This window comes from Protopterus annectens, chromosome 8.part0 (assembly GCF_019279795.1).
Source record: "Protopterus annectens isolate FY-2018-M chromosome 8.part0, PAN1.0, whole genome shotgun sequence".
Lineage (NCBI taxonomy): Eukaryota > Metazoa > Chordata > Ceratodontiformes > Protopteridae > Protopterus > Protopterus annectens.
In genome coordinates, this window is record NC_056741.1 from 1628598550 (window position 1) to 1628621727 (window position 23178).

At 44.3% G+C, this 23178-nt stretch overlaps 1 protein-coding gene across 1 annotated transcript in view; it reads right to left on the reverse strand.

Annotated features, from left to right (window-relative positions):
* Nucleotides 1–23178, reverse strand: part of LOC122809565 (BUD13 homolog) — a 506706-nt gene that overhangs the window by 359061 nt on the left and 124467 nt on the right. The window contains exon 4 of the mRNA XM_044081156.1: nucleotides 13405–13459. Coding sequence (XP_043937091.1) covers nucleotides 13405–13459 — 55 coding nt within the window. The remainder of the gene's footprint in view (nucleotides 1–13404; nucleotides 13460–23178) is intronic.

Consider the following 23178-nt stretch of genomic DNA (forward strand, 5'->3'; position numbering starts at 1 on the left):
ACCAAAAGACAGCTCCTCCAAAGGAGAATCAAGGCTAATGGATTCCTCTTCATCAATGCCAAAAGCCAAGGGAGAAGGCATCTAAGAAGAATAAGACAAAGACTCATCACCGAACTTCGAATCCTCATCCAAGGAATCGGGTTCCCTAGGCCTTTTAGGAGGAGTTGAACTCCAAGGTGGAGTAGGCACAGACACCCCTTAAGATGGCTTCAGGGCCATTAAGGCATTAAACAGGCCCTGAGTAAACTCCTGCCACTCCTTTGAGCATCCTTAGGATGCAAGGAAAAATGTTTAGTCTTCTGTGTTTTCTTGGTAGGGACGTCGCCCCTAACAAACACTGGAGGTTCCTTCCCTTGACAAGACTCAATAAGAGTACCTGGAACCTCTTCAGAGATATCCAACCGCTGATCGACCTTGACGTCCGGAACAGATGTCTGCAAAAGCCTCAAAGGACTTCCGAAAGGAAGGATCCAAGCCAGCCTCCAACAGGGTTGCAGCAAAGGAATCGGAAGTCAACAATGCACAAACCTACCACCCTCTTCTAGAGAGAGACATCCACTGGAGGCAGGATAGCCAAAGAATCCAGCCAAGATTTCTTGGCCTTCTTCTGGCTTGAAGGTAGTACCTCAGGGTTAACTGATTCCACCACACTATCCTGGGCCAACTGTTTAAGCCGCTGGCTCTTGAAACTGATGGTCAGGGAAGACAACCAGCTTCTAAGAGTCTTAGGCACAAAAGTCTTACAGTAATGTATGGTCATGGAAAGCACCCAAACAAAAGAGGCATAGTTTGTAACGGATCCTTATGGGGAGTCTGCCACCAACACTGACATTTTCCTTCTTGGATGACATGAACTCCAGGTAACCAAGAGAAAATAAGACCAACAGCAGGAAAGAAAAAAGACAAGGAACTCATCTGATGGCTAGGCATCAGCACAGCAAAGGGCATTCAGACCTACGACTGATGATGGCATTCAGGCATTCATAGTGGCAGCAAAGTGGTTCTGGATAACTATGTCCGTACGTCACCTTATTGCTCCCTCTCCTGAGTGGAAAGCATATGTGTGACATAAGGTGTACACAAGATCTAAAGGCTTTGTTATACTGGCCAAACATTAGGCTATCCCTGGCAGGAAAGCCTTAAGGTGTAAATATTGCAACAGTGACATAGGAGGACATCTAAAGATCGCACCAGCTGACGACCCTTTATATGACTAATTTCCTGAAGTTGGACAATGGAGATGTATGCCAATGGGGGGGGCTCTGGCATTGTGGCCAGCATTGGGCTTCCACACATCAGACTGTTTGTTTCCCTCCTGATACTCACTGTATGGTGCACTATGACAAGGGCTCCTGTAAAGGAGGGGACCACATCTACTTGATCCCCGAGAACATATATATATATATATATATATATCTATATCTATATAGAGAGAGAGGTAAAAGAGACAGAAAGTGAAATAAGTAGAAGTGGAGACTGGGGGTGTGAGGGAAGGAGATGAGCTTGAATGAGTCACAGATGTCCCTACCTGGGTCTCTATCCTGAGAGTTCCTAGGCTTTCTATTACAGTCTGCTTCCCATTTCTTACTGTAGTAGCTTTAAATACCCTTTGTTTGTTTCCTTCTACCTTGTCTTAGAAAGTCAGATAGCTCTATGTGGGGTAATTTTTATCACAGATATATAGGAACGGAGGCGTGAAAATGCTGTTTTACAGACTGTATAGAATGTCCTTTCTCTTTCAGTCTCTTAAACATCATCTCTACAGAAGGACCAAAGAAAAGTTCCACAGCAGCATTTTGGAGTATTCTTCTTTCACATGGATTGGCAAAGTTCAAGTCCTTAGCTGCACACGTCTCCTGTCTACTGACCCCCACAGGTACTGCTGCTTCAACAGATCTGATAAAGCTCTAACAAGGGCAAAAAAGTACAGTTGTGCAAGTTGAACTTACCATAAGAGCAGATGTTCGAATGATAACTGACGCAGTACCTTTAGCTATATGGGTTATATCCCGCCAAGGATATTACAGTCAGCCAGCTTTCAAAGATTCAGGACACTTTTCTTCATACTTAAACTGTTAAGCAGTTCAAGCTGAGCTGACTAAAAGACAAGTCTGGGTAGAAAGCCCTTCAGAGCTTTCCTGCCAGCAGAGAGAGATGGAGGCTGATCCCGCCCTACCTCCATTCTCCTTGTTCTTTGGTGCATCTTTTATGCCAGGGTGTTGACATTTATTTTTTTGCCATTCCTAGCCTTGTCCTTGCAAGACTAAGGCTACTGCAGCAGTGACCATTCAAACAATTACTGTTATGGTAAGTTTAATTTAACTGTACTATGTTCTCTATATTGATCACTGCTGCAGTAACCTTAGTTATATGGATGGATTAACATAGCTAACTATATATGGGAGGTGGAAGGAGAAGGGTCCAGGAGCCCCTAGAGAACAGTCCTAGCAAACCATGATCTACAGCTAGAGAAATAATTCATCTTACAGTACTTTGTGAAAGTATACACTGAGGACCAAGTAGCAGCATCTAGAATTCTTCTAGAATACAACTCTTTCAAAAAGCCACAGAAGTAGCCACGGTCCTTGTAGAATGGGCCTTGGCCCTGCCTAGAATACATTTGTCATGGTGAGTATAACAAAAGGCAATAGCCTTAGACAACTACTTGGAAATAGTCTGTTTGAGACCAGTTGTCCCTTCTTACCTTGATAAGAAATGAACAGTTGATCCAATGATTTGAAAGATTTACTACTGTCTGTGGATATCCAAGGTATGGAGTATCCTTCCTCCCTCATCTTTAGGTCAGGAAAGAAAATGAGGAGATGGATACTTTGACTTAAAGTAAACTCGGATACCACTTTAGTTCTCAAAGAAACCCTGTCCTTGTGGAAAAAGGGGTAGGGTTGATTACCCATAAGACCTTGCAACTCAGGTCCCTTCTTGCAAAGGTCAGAGCAATCAATAAAACTTTTCCCCATGTTAAGAACCTCAAGTCAGCCAGATTAAATGGTTCAAATGGAGCAAATGATAATTTGATGCTAGAGTAACTAAGATCACAAGGAGGGGCCACTGGTTTATTTGGAGGCTTCTTATGCAAAACCCCTTTCAAGAACATTTTGACATATGACAGAACTAGAAGATGAGGCTCCAAGGGTAGACATGCTGAAATGGACAATAAATGAACCTTGACAGAGGAATAAGAAAAGCCATAATATAGTAACTCACACAAAAATTGTAAAACCAGAGAACAACTAGCCTTAAATGGGTGTTGGTTATGTTGTTGGCACTGACTAATAAAAACTTTCCATTTGCTACTATATGATTTTCTAGTAGCAGGCTTTCTTGCCTCTATTAGTACCTGCTACACATCCTCAGAAAACAGGTCCCTAAAAGGAATTAAGACCATATCATCTAGGCAGTCAAGTGAAGATGACTGATGTTGGGGTGTATCAAACACCCCTGTTCATATGACTAGATCCATTCTGTGAGGAAGTGTGCTATAATTGCTCCTGGCCATTTACAAAAAAAGGGAAAACAATGGTTGCCTGGGCCAGAAGGGAGTTATCAGAATGACTTTGGAGGATTCCCTTTGAATCTTCAGAAGTACCCTGGATATTAATGGAAAGGTATACAGGAGTATTCCTGTCCAAAGAAAAGAAAAGGCATCTGTCTTACAAACCTTCTTGCATAGAGTCCTGGCAGAAATTTGCGATTTGATTGTTCAGAGAGTAGGCAAAGAGGTCTACTTCAGGAACTCTTCACAAGCGGATCAATATCTTGGAAGACCCCCAGATCTAGTTTCCATTCATGAGGGTCTGTCTTTGCCCTGCTTAGTTTGTCTGCCTCACAATTTTGGTCTAACAGAATGGCTGTAGAGTGAAACTGGGCTGTGAAGCTATATCCCAAGCTAACATGGCTAGTCTGCAGGGGGGGGGGGGTATTACCTGGTTACCCCTTGCTTGTTGATGTACCACATTGCTGTGGTATTGTCTGTAACTACCTGAAGAGGTCCTGGGGACCCAAGATGGTTTAAAGAATTGTGCGTCTTGATCAGGGCAAGCATCTCCTTAAGATTTATGTGCTTGTGTCTGTCCTTGTTGTCAGACACCCCCTGCACTTTTTAAATTGCTCCCCAACTGAAGTCTGAGATAGCTGTGGTGACTGACTGCACTGGAGCAGGGAAACCTTGGTTTAAGGATATATGTTGTCTCCACTGAGTGGTTTCTCTTCTGACAAACTCCAGTACTAGGATCTGAAAAAGACAAAGGGTGTTGATGGTGGGACCAAACAGATTTTAAACGCCACTATATCTTTCTCATGTGTAGTCTTGCCAGGGGTATCATGAGAATCACAAATGCCATGATACCCAAAATCTGGAGGTATTTCCTCACAGTGAATAAAGTCCAAGTGGAAAACCTTAGAAATAGACCTAAAAAAGATCTACTTTTTCCTGTGGAAGAAACATTCTCTAAACTGAGGTGTCTAGTTGACATCCCAGAACACAGTCCTGTGTGAGACAGTCAAGAACGGCTTTATAATGTTCTCTTGGAATCCAGCTTGAGCAAGACATCTCTCACCCAAGACAGAGATTTTTGAAAATCTAAATATGGAAAAATTTGCATACCCTGTATCCTACAATGAGGTACAACTGTAGGAGGACATTCTGTGAACAAACTACGTGAAACAGACAGTCCAGATGGTAGTGGAGTTCTAATAAAGTTTTGTGTGTCAGGATCACATTAAGAAATGCCTGAAGTCTGGATGAATAGGAATATGACAAGTCTAGTGTTACCACACCAAACGAAGGAGGAAGAGGTGGCAACAGGTTGTGAAATGACATCATTTTGAATTGAGACACTATCACATACAGGTTTAGGAAAGAAATATCCTCAACTGGTTGCTAAGCATTTTCTTTCTTTGGGACTGGGACCATCCTTAAATAAAACTTCTTCCCCATCTGGAAAGGAGGATCTGGTTTTATCACTCCTTGCGACACCATGTGTTGAACAGGAAAGAAGAGGAATGACCCCTGGAAAGGAGAATTTCCTCCTCTTGCCACCTGTAAACCTAATGAATGATTTTCCAAAACCAATTTGTCTGAAAAAATCAGTTGCCAAAGAGAAAAATGGAGATTCAAACTTTCTGGAAGAGAAAGAGGGCCAGGGTGGGAGGGGGTCACACGGTCTCTTGAATAGTCATTCAGACTTGGAGTGTCCTTGGTTTAGAGAGGTTTGACACTTATGTTTTGAACCTCTTTGCCACTTCTTAAACGTCTGTTTACCTGAACTCTGTTAAGACAGCTTATTCTGTTTTTGGCTAAAACTGGATGAGGAGAAAGAAAATCCCTTGGACAATTTGAAAAAGGACTGCTGTAAAATCTTATTAATTCCCTGAATACACTTGCCCCTTTCATCACACTTTTTGGTCACCTTTGCAGCAGAGGAGCCAAGCACTAAATCTGTATCCAAAGGAGACAATTTTATCACCAACTAGAAGACAGAGAATGCAACCAAGCAAACCTACTTAAAACTGTACCAGCAGCCATAGGCCTGGAAGAAGTATCAAGAGAGTCACATACTCACTACAAACAATGAGTAGTGACTTGTGCAACAGAAGAAACCAAGTTATTTAGAGCAGATTTTTATCACCAAAAGAAAAGTACAGTTTTGTACCTACCATAAATGTAGATGTTCAAGTGTTCACCCTGCTGCAGTCATCACACTTGGGTTATCCTGTCGTCAGGCGGTCCCGCAGTCTGCCGGATTTCCAAAGTCTTGGTCCGACTTCGGTTGCTGTCACCTCATCCCTGACGTCAGTGTGCCAGGGGTATATATATATATTGCAACCGACACCATTTTCTTCAGTTTTTCTTGCCCCAGATGTCAGGTGCCCCCAAAAAGGTGATCCAAATTAGTACCAAAAGGTGTGAACACTGTACAGACACAAAATCCCTTCAGCTATAAGCAAATACATCAGTAAGGCATAAAGATTTAGCCAGTAGATCAGAGGGGTTGGAGGGAGGGTAACCTGCACTGCAGCAGGGTGAACACTCTAACATCTACATTTATGTTAGGTACAAAACTGTACTATGTTCATCGTGTTACCCTGCTGCAGTCATCACACTTGGGTTGAGTCCCAAAGCTAAGGTAGGGTGGAGGCATCATAGAGGGTTAGTGGAGGCAATGAGGCCCTGCAGAACTGCAGTGGCGAAGCCTGCCCTGGGCTTAGAATAAAGAGGTAGGTGATAGTGTTTGGTGAAGGTGTGTACAGAACTCCAAGTTGCAGCTTCTAAAATTTCCTTGGTAGGAACCCCCCTGAGAAAGGCTGTAGAGGTAGCTGTTGCCCTGGTAGAGTGGGATCTAATGGTAGGAGGAACTGGTTTCCCATGATGGGTATAGCAGAATCGTAAGCAATGGCCTATCCATTTAGAAATGGTTTGCTTGGATATGGCCCTCCCTTGAGAAGCTGTAGCATAGGAAACAAAGAGCTGGTCAGTTTTTCTGAAAGCCTTAGTTTTATCCAAGTAGTAACGAAGCTGCCTGTGAATATCCAAGGAGTGCAGGAGTCTCTCACCTTTGTTCTGTGGATTGGGGAAGAAAGTGGGTAGGTGGATGGTTTGAATTAAAGCTACACTGGAAACCACCTTAGGCATGAAGGAAGGATTAGTTCGTAGAGAAACTCTGTCTTGATGAAAAATGAGGAAAGGCTCCACTGACATAAGCGCCTGTAATTCTGAGACTCTCCTAGCAGAAGTTATTGCCAGGAGCAGGGCAGTCTTCCAAGATAGAAACTGAAGGTCTGCAGAAAAAGCTGGTTCAAAGGGAGGTAGCGTTAGTTTTTCCAGAACAAAGTTGAGGTCCCATGTTGGTGTAGGAGCTCTTCTAGGTGGTCTAATGTTTTTTGCCCCTCTGAGGAACTGCCATAGGAGAGGATTTGAAAATAAAGGTGGATTCGTGTCATAGTGAGCTGAAATAGCTGATGCATGGATCTTAACTGAGGAGAAGGAAAGTCCTTTATGCAACATCTCAGCTAAATACTGCAGAATGTGAGGCATATGAGGCTGAGTTGTGTCTTGGCCTTTAGCTTGGTTCCAAGCAGAAAACCTTTTCCATTTGTCCGAGTAAGCCTTCCTGGTGCTTGGCCTCCTGGCTTCTAGAATAACATCCAGTACTGCTTGTGAAAGAGGTGTAGGTTGGATACTTAATTGATTTGCCATGCAGCCAGGTTTAAGGTTTTGATCTGGCTGTGTAGAATCTGCTTGTTCTGCTGTGTGAGCAAATGAGGTATTTGAGGCAATATCCATGGTGGGCTGTGAGTCATATTCTTCAGTAGCGGGTACCAGTGCTGGTGTGGCCAGTCTGGGGCTATGAGAATCATTCGAGGTTTCTCCTTTTTGACCTTCAAAAGTACCTTTGTGAGAAGAGGTAATGGAAGAAAGGCATATGCTGTCAGGTTTTTCCAACTGAAGGAGAGAGCGTCCACTTTCCAAGCTTGATGGTGGAATGTCCTTGTACAAAATTTTGTCAGCTGGTAGTTTTGAGGACTGGCAAACAGGTCTATATTTGGTAGGCCCCATCTTTGAGTTATCATTGTAAATATTTGTGGGTCTAGCTTCCACTCGTGGGGATCTTTGATGGTTCTGCTTAGGTCGTCTGCCAATGTGTTTTTCTGTCCTGGCAGGAATTGAGCTTGTAACTGGACTTGGTAGGCCAGAGCTGTGTTCCATAAGATTATTGCTTGCCTGCAAAGAACGTAAGAATGTGTGCCCCCTTGTTTGTTTATGTACCACATTACTGTGGTGTTGTCCGTCTTTATTGCAAGTTGTCCTGGCTGTAGTAGATCCTTGAAGGCTGTCAGAGCTTTCTGTACAGCTAGCATCTCTTTTTGGTTTATGTGCAGTTTTCTTTGTTCTGCAGTCCATAGGCCTTGAATGAATTGCCCTGCCATGTGTGCCCCCCAGGCATAGTCTGAAGCATCTGTTGTGATAGTTTGCCTGGGTGGGGGCAAGGTGAAAGGCTGACCCTTGTTGAGGTGACATGCCTGTGCCCACCATAGAAATTCCTGTTGAAGGCAGGGAATGAGAGATATCACTGTGTCCAAGCTGTGGCTGTGTTGAGACCATACGCTTTTTAGGTACCACTGTAATTTCCTCATATGCAGTTTTGCAAATGGTGTTATCAGAATGCAAGATGCCATGAAGCCCAAAGCCTGCAGAATTTTTCTTGCAGTTAATTGGGTCTTTGTTGCCATTGTCCTGAAATATTGAGTCAGTTGTAATTGCTTGTCTAGTGTAAGATAAGCCTTCTGGGCCATTGTGTCCAAGCTGGCACCCAGGAATGTCATTTTTTGTGAGGGTACTAGTTTTGACTTCTTTTCGTTTACTGTGTACCCCAGACAATTTAGTAGATGCTTCACAAAAGCCAGATGTTGTAGGAGAATGTCTTTTCTTTCTGCTTGGATGAGGCAGTCGTCCAGGTATGGATATATTTGAATTCCTCTTTGTCTGCAGTATGCAATTACTGGTGCCAGGCATTTTGTGAATACTCTGGGCGCAGTAGATAAGCCAAAGGGCAGTGCAGAGAATTGATAATGGGTTGAACCTGCAATGAAACAGAGGTATCTTCTGCAACTTTGTCTGATAGGGACATGCAGGTATGCCTCCTTGAGGTCCAACGTTACCAGCCATGCTTCCTTGCCCAACATGGGAAGTAGCTGCTGTAGTGTTAGCATCTTGAATTTGGGAACTTGTAAGTACGTGTTTAGAATTGAAAGGTCCAGAATTGGTCTCCAAGCATTTTCTTTCTGGGTACTAGGAAGAGTCTTGAGTAAAATCCTTGGCCTTGCTCTTGAGTTGGTACCCTTTGAATGGCTCTCATGGCATGAGAGCTGTAATTTGTTTTTGAGCCTCTGCCCTTTGATTTTGTGGCAGGTTTGGCATTCCTCTTTTTATTGGCAAGGTGTGAAAGTGGAATCTGTATCCTTGTAAAATTATGTCTAGGACCCATTTGTCCTTTGTGACCATGTGCCAGTTGTCTGCAAATAGTGCTAGTTTTCCCAGGGGCTGACAAAAGAGCTTTGTTTGGCCAGCTGAGGTGCAAGTCATTGAGTTTGCCTTCTGGTGGATTGAGACCTGTCTTCTCCTCCCTTCTGGGTTGGAGTGCCCCATTGGCGAGGTTTATACTGAGCTTGTGGTTGTCCTCTGCCCCTTGGGCGCCTGTATTTACCCCTCTGAGGCCTGTCAGTGGCTGGAAAGGACCAATTTTTTGTTGGCCAGTTTCTGCTGAAGTGAGGGGGTTGTACTTGTAGGAAATCTTTGACTGTCTGCATTGATTCTGCCTTATCTTCCATTTTCTTTAAAACTTCTTCTGCTTTAACACCAAAAAGAACATCCTGCTGTAAGGGAGCATCTAGTAGTTTTGCTTTAACATGACCAGGCAGACTTTGTTCATTTAACCAGGCATGCCTACGTATAACTGATCCAGTGACAGCTGATCCAGTGACAGCTGCTCTGCAGGAGGCCTCTAAAGAATCAAACCCACATTGTAAGGTATGTTTGCCCACCTGCTCGGTGGCGTGCAACAAATCCTGTACTTCTTTCAATTCAGATTGTTGAGGGAGGGTGGTTATCTTTTGTTTTAACTGAGAGATCAGAAATTGCTGATACTTAAGCATATGAAATTGACAGTTTAGTGCTCTCATAGCTAAAGTGGCTGAGGTGTAAACCTTTTTCCCCCATCTGTCTAGTGCTCTTGAATCCCTTTCAGAAGGTACTGGATTTTTAGCCATGGAAGCCTTAGCCCCCTTGGGACCCTGGGAGATGGTCTCTGGATTAGCTACTGGGCTTTTGTAAAGGAATTTGTGGGAATCAGGTACTCTGTAGTATCTGTCAGGCTTGGACGGGGCAGGAGGTAGAGAATCAGGGTTGAAACTAGATTCTAAATAGACATCATCTACAATGTCCAAAACAGGAGGGATGGCTAGGGGTCTGTGTTGGGGGAGTTAAGAAACTCTCTGAGCATTTTCTTGGAATCAGAATAATCCTGACCTTCCCAGTGAAAATGTTCCCTCATAGTGTGTAAAGTTTCCCCAAAAGAGTAATCTTCTGGAGGGGAAGCTGAGGGAATAGAGTCCTCAGCATCAGAATCTTCATAAGGAGAGAAGGAATAGTCTTGGTCCTCAGAGGAATCCGAAGAAATAGACAGTTGTTCAGAGGAAGCAGAATCTTCCTCTTGTCTAGGCCTTTTGTCAGGAGGAGGCTGGGAACCCCTGATAAGAGAAATCAAATCTTCAGCCATCTTGAGCATCTGTTTCTTAGGCATAGGGCCTTGAACAGGAGACTGAAGTGAAGCCTTTTTCGATTTAGAAGGTGTCTTCGACTTGGAAAACGTTTTGACTGTAAGAGATGTCGGTCTGAAAATGCCTTCAGAAACTGATGGCGTTTCAGAAGCACCGACGTCCTTGGAAGGTAAATCGTCGGAAGGCCCTGAAGTAAAAGGCTGCGTCGGCCTAGTACATTCCGTCAAAATATCTGTAGCGGTCTCGGGTTCCAAAACTGCGGTAGTCAGAGGCTGCGTCGGAGCCTCACTGATAACCGGAGACCAGATCAACCGAGGCCTCGGAATCGGGCTTAGGCCTGGGCTGTCGGTCCTTGTCCCTGCGCTTTTTGTGCACGCCAGTAGTCGGTAGCTCCGACAGCATGGTGTAATTAAATTTTCTACCAAAAAAGTGTTATGCGAAATCAAATTGTCTTTTAATAGTACGTTTATTAAATCTAGCACAAAAATGACAAGAAGTGACGTCGTGATCAGGGCCTAGGCAAGGTATGCAATAGGAATGAAAATCCTTATGAGGTATTTGCTTCCCATAAGAAATACAATTGTTAACTTTTTCTGACATCAGTCTGAGGCAAGAAAAGTTTCCCCAATGGGGTACTTAGCTTTATAGAAGACTTCGGTCTGAAATTCTAATTCGAAAATCTCAGGAGTCGGCCGACCGGCACTTGCGAACTGCTTCTGCTTCGAGCACCGCGCGGCAAGAAAGACTGAAGAAAATGGCGTCGGTTGCAATATATATACCCCTGGCGCACTGACGTCAGGGATGAGGCGACAGCAACCGATGTCGGACCAAGACTTTGGAAATCCGGCCGACTGCGGGACAGCCTGACGACAGGATAACCCAAGTGTGATGACTGCATCAGGGTAACACGATGAACATCTGTAGATAAAACATTTCTCATACATTCACAACATGTCAGAAAAACACTCTAAAATATGAGCCCAATAATTTAAAATTCTGAAATTCAAAGTTACAGAAGTATACACTTTTTTCCATACCCATCAATAATTTTCCCATCCTTATTAGAAAGACTGGGATTGGAATTAAATAACTGCTTATTAGCAGAGGAGTCAACTAAGGCTAAAGCTTCTGGGTCAGATTTGGGAATAGTGTACAAACATTTAAAGACTGAGGAACTTTATACATTTTTAGGGACAGCTGGCTATCAGAAAAACTGCAGGCAGTAAGACAAACATCCTCTAAAGGAGACAGGATATGAGGAATGGGTGTAGGTTCTGGTAAATCCTTCTGTAACAACTCATAGTATTTTTTGAGGGACTGCGAAACCTCAGTGTTTTCCCACTGAAAACATTAGGATTATTCTAGCAATAGTCTCACAGAAAGAGAAACCCCCCAAAAGGAGATTTAGAAAGCTCTCCTCAGATTCTAAATCAGGAATCTGAGGATAATTAAAACTCTGAATCCATCCCTATGCCTTCCTGTTCAGATTCAGAATCCTGAATCTCTTTAGGAAAGGATGCATCCCTCTTTCTTTTACTGGAAGCTACTCTACAAGAAGGATTACTACCTTGAATCAAACCCCAAGGCAGTAGATACATGCATGATTTTCTGTGTCTTTCTGACAGGAAAAATGAGGCCAACCGTGTTACTAACAGCAGCTGTTGCTTCCCGCACAGCATTCTAACACGACAGGGAATCTTTCCTATTCCCTCTTCCAGAACCACAAAGAGTGGTTCTCCCTTGACCACTGAGAGGGGCTCCAACAGGTGCAGAGGACGTGACTAACCCCCGGTCCCCAGTGGCTGTAGGGGCTACACCAGAGGGATCTGGAGGTAAAAGATGAGTGGTCTGAGGTACAACAAATGGTTACAGCAGTGTCACCCACCTGAGGCAAACTGCTAGCCTGCTGTTGTGGTAAAGGCCGTTTGCTTATCTTTTTCTTTTTGTGGCTGAAAGAAAGACAGATCATGGAAAGGACAATCTGTGCCATGGTCAAGCTGAAAATGGCACCTCTATCCTGGGGAAATCAAGCAGCAATGCCCGTAAAACTACCAGTTCACAAAAGTTCCTTTTTTGTTTTCTGACAGGAAAAAAAATACAATAAAAAGCACTTTCAAACACTATGACAGCACCACAACCTTAAACTATTTTCAGTGGGAAAACTGTTAAATCAGTTAAATAACACTACTCTAAACTGACAGAAATTAGAGCTCCATTTAAAAGTATGTTACAGTCTTGTGACAATCTGTTAAATCAGAATACTCCTAGCTTTAAAATAACTTTCCTAAAGAGGAAAATAATAAAACATCAGTAAAATAAAGAAATGGATCCCCCCCCAAAAAGGAACTTATCTCCCTAGCTAAGGAAGGCACAAGCCGATCGGTGATCCTCAAAACTTCAGAAGAGCATATGGCGGCAGTAAAGCTCTGATGGGTTTTGCATCCAAACTTGTCTTTTAATCAGCTCAGCTCAAGCTGCATGACAGTCTGGTTGTGTGGAAGGTGTCCTGAAGCTTTGGAAGCTGTCCAGCTGTTATTTCCTTGGCAGGTTATAACCATATAGCTAAGGCTACTGCAGCAGGGATGAGTATAAAGAAGATTGCTCATCTCTTGTTTCAACTTAATAAACCACAGTTTAAAGAAGCAATACAAGATTGAATTCTGTTTTTTTTTTATTTTTAATAAGGAATGTAAAGTGACTTTTAACATGGATCTTACATATTATTAAGATGGACCATCGTCAAAACTTCTTAGTATGTCGATATCAATAGTAATTTTCCCTATACAAACAGTTTTCCCTTTTTTTGTCAAAACAATTACCTATTACAGTGTATAACATTCAAACCCAGTACACAAAATGCTTCCTTCATTATCCTGTTCACAAACTATCTCATTATTAAACCTTGATCTCATTACTTCAACAATCCTTGACTACTGTTGATAAATTCTATACTACACAATTTTTTCAAATTATTCCAAATGTCTACAAAACCTCTAAATTACACATCAAAACAGATATATGTGCAATACTTAAACTGCCTGAAAGTTCAGGATTTAATGCTGTTGTTTTTGCTGTACCTCCATGTAGGAGAAAGACAGGATTCCTTACCTCATTGCTGGCTTGACAGCAAAACTAAATGTACTTCCAGAGCCTTCATTCTTCTCTGAGTGTGACAAAACAGAAGTGGGGAAAAAAATAAAAATTATTACATTAGTATGTAAATCTTTTTGACATGCTCAAAATCATTCAGCTTCTTCACTAAATTTGTTTTAATAAAAAGCAAATCATCTTCAGAGTGCACCAAGTCAATAAAATTACAGATACCTCTCCAAATAATCCTTTGAAACGACACTACCACATGCCTTTGGAACAGTAAAATTCATGGATATACAGAAGAACACAATGCAGATATGAAGAATAGGTATTTTCTTGATATCAAAATTTTAAAACGTGAATGAATTTAAACATTTTAAAATGCATACGACTGCATTACAACATTACTGGTATATTTCATTTTAATATCTGGTAACCAGTTTTGGATAGAATTAGGAAGATTTTTTTATAAGCGCTTACATTTTATATATATATATATATATATATATATATATATATATATATATATATATATATATATACACACACACACACACACACAACTATATGCGGGAGATTTCTGAGTGGGGGAATTTTGGTAGGTTGCTGTGTTACACAAGAAGTTTGTATTTTAAGTAGAATATTTACATACATTAAGGTCCTTAAGCTTCTTTGAGATGTACAAATTGCTGGAAATCAGGATTAGATTAGATAAACCCTTGATAACTTTCTAGAATAATTTGGACTGAGAGAAAATTTGTACTTGTTTGCTTGAATTTTAAAGCAGGATGATTTAGCTTCTACAATTAATCACTTTTTTTTCTCTTACCGAGAGAAAGAGCATAATCACAAGGATGTAATATGTTTTGCCATTCAGACCATGCTTTACCCATAGATATGAATTTCACCTACTACTCTGTCAACGATATCGCTTATTACAGTGCTGAAATATTTCAAGGGTGTTAGAAGGATCTTACTGAATGTAAGACTGTTGTAATGTTTACATTATTACATTCTCTGCGGACCTGATCTCCCTTTTTTTGTGAAACTTCTAATGGGGGGGTTGGTAGTTTTGAAGGAAAACACTGCCATAAAGGGGTAGTGGATAGGGACTGTAATAATCAGAGTAGTAAGTAGCTTACCTTTGTGAGGACTGTTTGGGATTACTAGATCTAAAACATTTATAGCAGGTTACTAGGCTAACAGCCCAAGAGCACTTACAATTGCTAGGGTTAGGCGAGTGAGGTTCGCAGAAGTAAGGGTCTATGGTAGTCAATATCAACTTCCTCTGTCCAGGAGTAACACGGGCACCAACCCAGGACTGAATCTGTGGTCACCCATCCAATGATGTAGGCTGCATTTAAAAAGTTTCAGGGAGGGTCTCTGTTTCATGTAAATTGAAAGCTTGTTCCAGTGAAATTTCAGTCTCTGGGAGATGTCTCTCTCTCTCTCTCGGGCATGACCTGTTCATGTCAGAGGCTAGGCTAAGATTCCTGGAGTGAGTGACCCTCCTGCAGTTTGATTTACAAATGTGTAGCATTTACATCAGGGCCAGGTCAAAGACTGCCCAGTAAGCCAGGTACAGGTCACCCCTTAGCAACATGTAGGAGACAGAATACAGTGACAAGGCTTTCAGTCTTTCCACATAAGAGCTGTTTTGTATACCCTGTAAATTCTTGGTGAGAAATCTCTGTGGTGTCTCCAATTATTTATTTTATTTACTTATTTTACATTTGTTTACCGGGAAAGTATGACTGGATATATGTCCATTTTCAGCGGAGGCCTGGGGAGAAAAGCTCCAGTTACATAAGGACAATAGAGGCAATTGGAAATGCATGTAAAATACATTAACCAGCAAGGCACAAACGTACATGTATATAAAATACATTCATCAGTACGGTGCAATCGTACAAACAAGCTTGACTTTGCTAAGGTTACAATATTTAAGACATTCATATTAGGACTAGGTCCCTTAAGAGTATGGACTCTATCAGCATATGATTAGACAGGGTTTCCACATACCGCAGGTAGTAGTTAGCCAGGGTTTAAGCAGGGACAGTGCCATTGCGATTGGAGGTGGTGTTTGAGGCTTTTTTTTAACAGGGTTAGGGAGGGTTGGAGAGTGAGTATGGCAGGTAGTGAGTTCCAGGTTTTACCTACCGAGATGGCAAACAGCGAGTCCCCTGCCACATTTTTGTTCTTAGTCGTTTGCACCAGCAGTTTCTCAGCAGAGAGCAAGGACCTCAGGTTGCTATATGGTTTAATGATCTCATTTAATGCAGGTGTGCATTCAAGTTGGTATAAAACCTTGTGGGCTATAATGAGTTGGTTATATTGGACAAGACTAGGCCATTCAAGCCATCCTAGTTGGGTTAGGTTGATACAATGGTGGGTCCTAGAGGGTGTACCTGTGGCGAATCTGGCAACTTTGTTATAACAGCTAGCAAGTTTGGCGAGAGAGGCTTTATTCAAGTTAGTGTAAAGAGGGGAGGCGTAGAGTAGGGTGGAATAGCAGTTCTTGCTAATGGGGTGAGGAAAAATTTGATCCTATAGAGAGAGCCCAGTTTTTTGTTGACAGATTTGATTGTTTGATTGACATGGGTGTCATATTTTAGGGTATTGTCAAATGTGATCCCCAGGAGTTTTGTGTGAGTATCTGGGGAGATATTAGTGCCATTGTTGGACGTTAAAGTAAAAAATGGCGAAGAGATTTTATTAGTGAGGGAAAAGATTAGGAGCTTGTTTTTACTGGGGTCTAAGAGAAGCTGACAGTCAGCAAACCATTTTTCTACCTCATTGAAAGTATTCTGGGTTAGGATGTTGAGCTCAGTTAAGGAGGATGCTGTGCAGATTAGTGTAGAGTCATCTGCATATTGAATGCAGGTGGCCTTGGGGGTGATAGTGGGTAGGTCACTGATGAAGACTGAGAAGAGTAGAGGCTCTAATATGGTCCCTTGGAGGACTCCTAGAGTAATGGGTAGCCGGGTTGATAGGGTATTTTTCCATAATACTGCTTGTTGTCTCTCAGTCAGATAGGACTTGAACCATTTAATACGGCTGCAGTTAAGTGACAGGTGCTTCAGGGTATTGATAAGTAGCTGGTGATTGACCATGTCAAAGGCCTTAGCGAGATCTAGGAAGACAGCTGAGGTTAGTTTGTTATTGTTTTGATTAATGTTAACAGAGTTAGAGAAGGACAGTAGGGATGAAGTGGTGCTATGATGAGGCCTAAAGCCATGCTGAGAGTTGGCCAGGAGTTTATTTTGGGTGAGGTAGTGGGTTAATTGGTTATGGATGCATTTTTCCATTATTTTGGCCAGTGGTGATAGTATGGCTATTGGTCTGTAGTTACAGAGGTCTACTGAGTTACCTCCCTTATGAAGGGGTATGACATGGGAGACCTTTCAGACAGAGGGGCAATAAGTTTCAGACAAGGTGCGGTTTATGATAATTGAAATGTGGTATGCAATGGCCTCTGCACTTTTCTGTAGGTATTCGGGTGGGAAGAGATCAGCTGCTAGGGTAGTGGGCTTTAGCTTGGTAAGTAGGGATTTGATAGTAGATGTTAATACAGGCTGGAAGTTAAAGGTGGTTGGGTGGTGGTTGGAGAGGAATTCTGCGAGGGGTTGATGGGGGATAGCTGGCTGGCTAGTGACTGGATGGTCTTGGTAAAGAAGTTGTTAAAGATAGTTGCAGTTTCCTCTGGAGTTTTTAGGTTAGAAACTGATGGGGCGGGAGTGGTGGTTTGGCCAGGGTGGAGCAGTTTGTTAAAGCCTGCCCAAAATTTTTGAGATTTGTTCTGATGTTTACGCTGAATGTGGTGTTAGAAGTCTTTTTTGTCTAATAGTGTAGCTTTCTTGACATCATTCCTTAACTGTTTAAATTTAATATGGTCGAGTGGGTCTTTAGAGGTAAGCCATTTATCCCATGCTTTTGTTTTTAGCCAAAATTTTAGTTCTGGTTACTTTCGTGAGCCAGGGGGCTGTCTTGGCTTTGGCTTTGGGGGTGCGGATAGGAGCATGGGAGTCTAGGATGGTGAGGAATTTGGAATTAAAGTAGGCTACAGTATCATCCAGTGGAAGATTTTTTAGGATGGCCCAATTGCATGCTTTGAGTTCATTCTGAAAGGTGACGAGGTTAAAGTTCTTGTGGGATGTGTAGTTTTAGAGAGAATTTGGTGGTGGTCATTTACTATGTTTAATGATGTAAGTGAGTAGATGGTCACTTAGGTCATCTGGGAGGGTACCTATGTTATACAGGTCTAGGTAGTTGTTAAGTATCCAGTCCAGGATACTACCTTTGTAGTTGGGTATAGCCATAAAGATTTAAGTGTGTGGTAGGGGATTCAGAGGAACTTTTAGTTATGTACTCACCATAACTTCAGATGTTTGGGATCCATCTCGCCTACATTCTGACTGATGGGTTCGGAGCCGATCCCTCGGCTCCGACTCGGCACGCTTATGCCAAAGAGCGAAGTCTCTTATTGGCTGAGCTTACTATATCCCAGGATGCACCACTACCAGTCCCCCAGATCTAGTTTGTCCGCATACATGCACACATGCACGCTCTGATTATATAACATCGTCAGATGAACAAGATAAAAACAGTAGAACTCAAACCGTTCAATCTCTTCTGATCTCCAAGGCAGGGGGAAGGAGGGTGGGTTTAGGAATGTAGGCGAGATGGATCCCAAACATCTGAAGTTATGGTGAGTACATAACTAAAAGATGTTATGTGATCCTATCTCGCCTACATTCTGACTGATGGGACAGCGTCCCTAGCACCTGAATCCTGGGTGGCTCACTGGAAAACACTCCTGAGTACCGTGGAACCAAACGATGCTCGTCCTTTAGATGCCACATCCAATTTATAGTGGGAAATGAAAGTGTGCGGATTGGACCAAGTAGCCGCAGCACAAATCTCCGATATAGCGAGCTTGGAATGAAAAGCTATAGAAGTAGCCATAGCTCTGGTAGAGTGAGCTTTGATAGATGTTGTAAGTTGCTTATTCAAAGAAGAATAAGCCTGAGTTATGCAATCTCTAATCCATTTGGAGATAGTAGCTTTTGTGATGGTTTTACCCAATTTATTGTCTGAGAAGGACACAAACAACTGGTCTGACTTACGAAGTTGCTGAGTCCTGTCTAAATAGAAGCGAATTGCCTGTGAACATGCAATTTATGGAGAGTGTATTCTGCCTGATTGGAGAATTTTGGGAAGAAAACTGGTAGCTCTAGAGACTGTTGGAGACAGAGATTAGAACAGACCTTAGGGACAAAGGATGGATTAGGCCTAAGTGATACTCTATCCTTGTGGAAAATCAAGTACGGTGGTTTAATAGACAGGGCTTGGAGCTCTGAAACTCTTCTTGCAGAAGTAATTGCAACTAAGAAGGCAGTTTTCCAAGACAGATATTTTAACTCACATGTAGCAGCCGGTTCGAAGGGGAAGATGTCAATGCACGAAGCACTAAATCTAGATCCCACGGAGGGGCAGGATGAAAAACTGGGGTCTTAACAGACCCGCACCTTTAATGAAAGTTTTGCATAGTCTGCTGCTCATCAATGGAGGATCCATGGACTCGTGAAATTTAGAGATAGCCGCTAGTTGGACTTTAATAGTAGAGACAGAAGATCCTTGATTAAACAGGGATGTTAAGAATTTCAAAACCTCTGGGATAGGAGCAGTGATAGGGTCTAAGCCCTGAGTTGAGCCCAGATAGCAAACCTCTTCCACTTACTGAGGTACAATTTCTTAGTGGTGGGTTTGTGGGCGAAGATAAAATGTGAATAACTTCCGGGTCTAATGTGTGACTTCTGACTAAAGTCGGAAGTGGAGGAACCAAGCTGTCAACTTCAAGGAGTGAAGGGACTGGTGCTGTTGTCCCGACTGATGAATTAACAGGTCCGAATTAGGTCTAAAGTCCACGGATCGTCCACGCATGTTTCTTCAGGTAAGGAAACCATACCTGACGAGGCCAGTATGGGGCAATCAGTATCATTGCGGACCCCAATTGAGAAGCTTTTTGAATGACTTTGGAGAGAAGTGGAATCGGAGGAAAAGCATAAAGAAGCCCTGTTGGCCAAGGTTGTGCTAGAGCATCCATAGCTGGTACTCCCTGATGTGGAGTCAAGGAGAAGAACCTTTTGCACTTGGTGTTTAGTGGAGTTGCAAATAGGTCGCAGCACGGTGTCCCCCATCTCCGGAAAACCTGATCTGCTACTGTTTTGTTTAAGGACCACTCGTGAGGAGAGAGAATTGTCCTGCTTAATCTGTCTGCCAGTATATTCGATTTCCGGAATGTGGGTCGCTACCAAGAAACGGCTGGTAGCTACCGCCCATTCCCACACCCTCATGGCCTCTCTGCAAAGGGGGTAAGATCTGGTCCCTCCTTGCTTGTTTAGGTACCAGACCACCGACATGTTGTCTGTGTGGATGGCGATTATGCCCTGAGGGAGAAACCTGTGTAAGGCCTGTAGGGATAGAAGTACCGCCCTCATCTCCAATACACTGATATGGAGAAGAGTTTCGTCTGGAAGCCAGGATCCCTGAACTAACCTGCCCAGACAATGCCCCCCCCCACCCTGTCTGGGAGGCATCTGTCGTCAGGGTGACCACTGGAGAGGGAATAACAAAAGGACTTCCTAGATTTAGATTGGATGTCTGAAGCCACCAGCGCAGGTCCCGTTTGCATGTTTCTGTAATTATGATGGGATGATTGAGGGGAAGGTCCTGAAAGGACCATTGAGTTGACAATAGCCACTGAAGAATCCTCATGTGCAATCTTGCCAGAGGAACTAAAAGAACCGTGGCAGACATTGAACCTAAAACTTGTAGAACCATCCTGGCTGGGGCTTTGGATCTTGAAATCAGAGCTTGAACTTGGCCCTGTAAAGTTTGGATCCTTTCGGCAGGAAGAAAAACGCGCATCAATTTTGAGTCTATCTCTGCTCCTATGAACCTTATGCGCTGAGAGGGCAGCAAGACAGACTTTGACCAATTGAATGTAATACCAGGGTAGCACCTAGGGAGATGGTGGCTTTGAGGTTGTCCATTAGTAGATGCCTGGTGGTGGCAGTCAGGAGCCAGTCGTCCAGATAGGGAAACACTTGGAATCCAAGACTTCTCAGGTGAGCCGTCACTACTGCCAAACACTTGGTGAACACCCTGGGGCTGTGGTGAGACCAAAGGGCAGTGCACAAAATTGGTAATGACTGACTCCCAGGCTGAAGCGCAGATACCTCCTGGACGCGTGATGTATCGGTATGTGATAATAGGCGTCCTTGAGGTCTATGGAGCACATCCAAACATCCTTCTCCAACAATGGGAGAATGGATTGTAACGTGACCATTCGAATTTGGATTTCGTGACGGATTGGTTCAGTCTGCTGAGATCCAATATTGGTCTCAGGTCCCCTGTCTTTTTTGGCACTAAAAAGAACCTGGAGTAATTTCCGGATCCGATCTGGTCTGTGTGGACCGGTTGGATGACTCCTTTTTCTAGCAGCTTTAAAGCTTCTGCGGCTGCAATTTCCCTTTGACTGGGTGGTGGGTCCGGGATTTTTTTGGACGGTGGGGGTGAGTATATGAACGGAATGGTGTAACCTCCGGCAATGATCCGAAGCACCCATCTGTCCTGAGTGATTGACTCCCAGGCTTTTAGGTGCTTGGCAAAATGACACCCGACTGGCTCCGGAGCAGCACAGACGGGCAATCCCTCATGATGTGTGGGAGGCTGAAGAGCCACGAAAGGACTCGCGGTCTCCAGAATTGCGGGCCCTCTGCCGCCTCTGGGACGGCGTCTCCCAGAAAAATTTCCCGTCCTCTGCCTCTGGAAGGGGAATCTTCCTGCTGTTGGGGAAAAACTTACGTGATTTACGGAACCACATCTTCCCCTCCTTTAGCCTTGGGATAAGGCCGAAGGGAGTGGAATAACGGGCACCTACGGCAGATAAAGTTTTTCCCTCTTGCTCACAGCAGGTAAGGGTGTCTTTAACCTTAGGTCCAAACAAAGAGGACCCATCAAAGGGAGCGTCGGCGAAGGAAGATTTGAAGGCCTCCGAACTGACACAAGCGGAGCCAGGCTTGTCTCCGTGAGCCACGCCTGTGCCTGCCGCTCTACTCGCCCCTTCGGCCGCATAGGAAATGAGCCTCATGGACGAGTTAGAAATTGACGTAAGGATAGCCAACTGAGAGCTAACCGACTGGGCTAGCTGCTCAGGTAGGTTACCCGAGAGGGAATCTGACAGCTCCTTGACCAGATCCCTCTGAAGCCTGGTAAAATGTGCCAAATAATTCAGAGACCTTAAAGTAAAGGCCGCTGAAGTCAGGGTGCGCTTCCCGTACCTGTCCATGCTCCTAGACTCCTTATTAGGAGGATGGACGGACGTTGAAGCCTCTGCCACGTCCTGTTGTGTAGCAGATGCCACCACCATGGCATCTACAGCCACGCCTTTAGTGAGGAACTCCTTCTCGGGTGGGGCAGACAAAAATTTATTAGGACGAGAAGGGACTGGTTCCACGGTATCTGGATGTTCCCACGCCCTTCGACAAACTAAATCCAGAAGCTCGTCGAAGGGCGGAGACACCCAGGAGGCGGAGGGCTGAGCCCCAAAGGCCTTGAGGAGCACTGACTCATCAGCAGAGGGGGGTTTGGATATCCAGCCGCCTCGTTGTTTGAGGATCTCTAAGATGTCTGCAAATGAGACATCATCCGAGGACGACTTCGGGGACCCCTCTGCATCATCAAGATCAGTGTCTGATGTAATAGACTCGGGGGAGTCCACGTGCTTCCTCTTGCACGATCTCTTCCTTGGGGGTTCCTCCGAAGACAACTCCGAAGAACCCTCAGGAGGAGGGGAACCCCCAATGGGGGTAACCTCAGGCCCAGGGGCTCCGCTGCCAACGGACAGGGGAACTGCCAAAGACCCAGTCTCCACGCCCAGGGAAGGTGCCGGTAAAGCCGGAGAGATGGCCGAAGAAGACTTGGCCAAGGCACTCCTCATAGCTCTGAAAGCCGGACCCCCAGAATCCTGGGAGTGTCCGGTCTCCGGAGCCATGATAGCCGACGGAAGTCCCGCAGCACCGAGAGGGAGGCTCGGAACCGAAAGCATAGGTCCCAAACATCACCCCGGGTCCAGCCGAAGAAGTCCGTGTACCAAACTCGGACCCGAAGGCCCGGGTTGGAGTAAGGGTCGGAGCCGACCCTAAGATCTCCACCGGCTCCAACAGCACCTGCTCCGACGGAGCCGGCGGTCGGAGGAGGAATAGCAATGGGATGGGCTATCGGCTCCGAAGCCAACTGGGTCGGAGCCGAAACAAATTTTTGGAAGACTGGAGACTGGAACAGTCTTTGGAGCACCCTGTCTATATCTGAATCCGACATCCTCGAAGACCGAGAGGATACTGAACGGGTTCGAGATGGCTTCTCCAACGGCCCCAAAGGGCTAGGGGACCGGCTCCGAGGCGACCCGATGACTATCGGCGCCGAAGGAATACCCACACTAGATTCCATCGGTGCCGAGGTGGACTTCGGCGCCGAGGAGGAAGTGTCTGAGCGGGCAACCCTTGTCGGCTCCGAGACCAGTGGAGCCGACGAAGGTGACCCGCCTCTCGATGCCCCAGCCATCGGCTCCAAAACCAGAGGAGTCGAGACTGGTGGCATCGAGGCAGACCGTTCCGCCCTCGGCTCCGAAGTCCTTGGAGCCGAAGGAGAAGCCTGCCTATGTCTTTTGGCGGTCGGATCCGACGGACTGGTCGGAACCGACGCCCTTTTCTTTTTAGTCGGAGA